This window comes from Aplysia californica, unplaced genomic scaffold, assembly GCF_000002075.1.
Source record: "Aplysia californica isolate F4 #8 unplaced genomic scaffold, AplCal3.0 scaffold00053, whole genome shotgun sequence".
Taxonomy (NCBI): Eukaryota; Metazoa; Mollusca; class Gastropoda; order Aplysiida; family Aplysiidae; genus Aplysia; species Aplysia californica.
This window is the reverse complement of record NW_004797323.1, coordinates 229,889-234,174: the sequence shown is the minus strand read 5'-3', so window position 1 is coordinate 234,174 and position 4,286 is coordinate 229,889. Positions and strand designations below refer to the sequence as shown.

The window sequence follows — 4,286 nt, the reverse complement described above, 5'->3', positions numbered from 1 at the left end:
ATAAACAAACAAGAAACACAATACAGTAATAGTTGAACCTGCCCTTTAAGGCCACCTGTAGAAAAGACAATCCCGTACAAATGACCACTTCCCATTTCTTTCCTCGAGTATTTTTTACATTGTAATGGCAGTGTGGAAGACAGCCACCTGTGTAAGACAGCCACCTGTGTGTGACATCCACATGTATAAGATAGCCATTTCACTCCTCAAAAACGGTTGGCCGTCTTTGACGATTTGCCCCGTACGTAGTAACTCACTGATAGATGCTGCTGAGAGCAGTGACTCAAACAAAAGGAAATTATAACACTACAACCCACACTAGACCCCACTCTAACAACCACTTGCCACAGGCAATCATCACCTTGTGCAAACCCCCACTTCCCACTAACCACCTTACATTTTTCTCTTCAATAATTCGTTTGTTTGTTTGTTTGTTTGAATAAGGAGAACAAGCAAATTGACGCAATAATGGTCATTTAGTGCTGGGAAACAGTGAGACAGACAGACAGACAGACAGACAAACAGACAGACAGACAGACAGACAGACAGACAGACAGACAGACAGACAGACAGACAAAAACAAAAGAGGGAAAGTAAAGAAGTAGGACCTACCAGTGGCACCCTCCAACCACTCGCTCTCTCACAATGACACTGTCCAAAAGGTCCAACTGTGTAAGACAACGACTTTCTCTTTGACAACATTGGCTGGCTGTCTTAAACAATTTCAACTGTAAAAAAATATTTCAAGTAGAAAACTCACGGATACAGACAGCAGCGAGCAGCGTCACAGCTAGCTCTGGCTGATCACAGTCGGGGAACAACGGCTCGATCACATAGTTGGCAAAGGTCAAGGCCACAATGGCGGTGGTGCAGGGTCGGACAATGATACACTCCACCCACAACCTGACAAAGGCCACAAAAGGGCCGAAAGCCTCGTACATGTACGCGTAGTCCGCACCGGAGCGCACGATGGACGTGCCCAGCTCGGCGTAGCAATAGGCCCCGACCATAGAAAAGAGTCCACACAGGACCCAGATGGCGATGGAGAAGCCCACACTGCCGCTGTGCAGGAGGACCCCGCGGGGGCTCACAAAGATCCCCGACCCGATGATACAGCCGACGATGACGGAGATCCCGTTCATGAGCGTGATCTTTGGCTTGAGGTTGATGCTGCTGCCATCTCTGTCCGAGTCCGCGTCCGACTGGAGCGTGACTCCTGACTTGTTGATCTCCATCGACTTGCTGCCATGGGTTGATGAAGGCGCCATGTTTGGGAGACGCGGAACAAAGCTCCTTCTTGCTTCGCAGAAAAGTTTAAATCCAAGCACCTTCTACAATTACCAACAGCAAGGCGAGCAATGCAAATGACAGCTGTTCCACTTCAGCATCCGCGTTAGGAGATCCGATCGTCCCAACAGAATTCCTTCAATGAAGTAAATCCCACAGTAAGCCATAGTTTAAAAAAACAATATCTATTAACCCTCAGACTAAAAAAAAAATTTTAAGGCCTCTCGAGTGGCCGCTGAAAACCTTCCACTAACAGCTTATCTTGGGAGAATGCTTCCGACTGGAAATGAAGACTCGCACACTGCTTTTATCTCTTTTAGTCTGCTTAAAAACTAAAACAGGTCAACTACACATGTCGCTATCAGTCAACACAACCCGTAATGTTCACGTGTAGTAGTATCTCCTCAATAACCAAGGTGTACTTTAAGCAGCTGGTAAAGTTCTTCTCCTATATAAAATCTTGGTGACTGAAAAATAGACCAAACTACACAATATTTGCAGACGAAGCAATCCTACGAGGTAACTTAACCCAGTTATTTGAAAGAATGCTCCCCAATATATTTAATTTTGTGTATAATTCAGTCACCGAGAAATTATTTCCCCTGCAAAAAATAAATTTACGTCTACGACTATCTACATTGATTGAATTAAATAGAATGCATTAATCGTAGTAAGAAGAATATTTTCTATGCACATGAGCAAAAAGCAGAAATCAACAATGGTAAAAGTTTCAAGCCAGAAAAAAAACACCTCAGCATTTGAGAAAAACAACCTGCTTCTATTTACTTCTAGTTTCACTAATGATTATCGCTCAATTATCATTATTGTTGTTGGAATGATCATTTTCTCTACTCGTGCCATCAGATTTATCAAATTATATTAATTATCCCCGTTGTTAGCACGATTTTATTTCCCTTACTGTTCCCATCATTATCATACTTAAAATAATTCGTTTATCAGATCATGAATTATCATCAATACCAGTTATTACCATTATCACGTTGTCCAAGCACCCGATATTAAGATAGTTCTGAGCAAATGTATTCCCATCCGATCCATAAAGAGACAAAATCTCTACTACTACTACTATTAAACTAATACTTTACTACTACTACTACTACTATTACTCTACTACTTCTACTACTACTACTTCTACGTTGCTACTTCTACTACTACTACGTTGCTACTACTACTACATTGCGGCTACTACTACTACTACTACTACTACTACTACTACTACTACTACTACGTTGCTGCTGCTGCTGCTACTACTACTAAACTACTAACTACTACTACTGCTACTACTACTACTACTACTACTACTAAACTACTACTACTACTACCAGACTACTACTTCGGTAGCGCAGTGGAAACATATGGGACAAGTAAAATCCTCCAAGGATGTCCGTTAAGCCGAGCACTCCCTTCACTACTGTACTTGTTGGACAGAGTGTCAATCGACACACAGATAAGAACTTTGTGTCTTATCTCTCCGTCTACCTCAGAGGCCAGCCCCACACAGGAGAGAAATTATCATTATAATGCAGAACGAAGCTTATAGTACTGTGCAATAATTATCTACTTCCCGTCGTCTTAGAAGCGTGAAATAATCACATGCAAATTCGGCAAATGCACCGTAGATCGTGGCCAGTCCCTGAACTCTGGTCTGTACGAAAATGTACAACAACTTACAAGTAACAAGGAGTGACCTAGAAGTTAGAGGTGAAGTGACCTGAATCTTAATTAATGCTCCACCTTGGACATCGTAAACTTAAATCTTCTATTTTTTGACAGTGTTAATTGGACATACAACATGTATTCGTATCTATCTAAGAAGTTCTGTTACAATGATTCAAGAACTGTATTTTTAAAGTCTTTTATTAAATATAAATAAGTCTAAAGTTTTGATAAAAATCTAGTGTTTTTTATTCAGTAGAGTGAGAGTTTTATGGCACTTGAAACACAATACGGTCATTCACATAAAAGTGCTGAAGATTAGAGGTGTTACAAGAGGGTAACAAACACATACACACAAAAATAAAGAAGGACGAGAGATAAGGCCGACAGATGTTTGACAGTCCTGAAAGAAGGTGGAGCAAATTGGACACTAGAGCACTCGCCAAAATATAGTTTAAACCTGCTTCTCTAGCCTGCGAATTAGGGCTGGGCAATGAGTCGCTTTAGCAAAATCCGGATTATATTTTAGTTCGCCTCTTCGGCAAATAATATGTTTTGAACCGCTTCGGTAAACGGGTAAGAATCACTTCGATAAACGGGTATTGGTATCATTTCAACAATTAGGAGCACCCACTTCTGCAAACGAGTCAGGAAAGAGAGTTAAAAGTCAGAATTTGGAAAATGTTTCATTGAGAATTATCCGATTAACGAATAGTTTATCCGGATTTTGCCCACCCCTATTGTGAATGAGCTTACTGACAACATACAATGACTTTGTTCACTCACTCAAGATGCATAATTAAACTTTTTTATTAACTCACCTGGTTACCAAAAAAAAAACCTAATACTGACCGCATGTTACTTTTAGTCAACCTAAAAAAAATTTTAAAAATAGCACCACCACCCAAGCTTGTCACTTTAAGTTATAATAATAAATAATAACTGCATTTATATATAGCGCATTCCATGCTCAAGAGCATGCTCTATGCCCTTTACAACTATTAAGTTATATATAGGCCTAAGTATTATCTTTGAAAAAATGCAATCCTGCATCTCACACTATTGCAATCAAGAGTCAGAATCAAAGGGAATGGCTTGACCTGGGTATTTTTATAACAAAATAGGATCTCTATCTAAGGGTAACTCTTTTCATCAGCAGGCAACCAGCATTGCATCACTATCCCCCTACTCTAACATGATGACTGGCTAAAAAGCAAACCAACAAACAAAAAAACCCCAAAAAACAATTATCACAGCAATAACAGGGAGCCAGCTATCTCTATCATTTTGATTAATGTGTTACATTTTGTTCTGCTCCTCCC

The 4,286-nt window shown here is 40.3% G+C and overlaps 1 protein-coding gene across 1 annotated transcript; it reads right to left on the bottom strand.

Annotated features, from left to right (window-relative positions):
• Positions 1–743: 743 nt before the first annotated feature.
• On the bottom strand, positions 744–1,268 carry LOC106011087 (Y+L amino acid transporter 2). The gene has a single exon (XM_013079460.1). It carries the CDS (start codon positions 1,266–1,268, stop codon positions 744–746), a length of 525 nt encoding a protein of 174 aa, XP_012934914.1.
• Positions 1,269–4,286: the final 3,018 nt, after the last annotated feature.

Bases quoted from the DNA above. Each gene is read 5' to 3' on its own strand.
- LOC106011087 (XM_013079460.1), bottom strand. From the start codon at position 1,268: ATGGCGCCTTCATCAACCCATGGCAGCAAGTCGATGGAGATCAACAAG.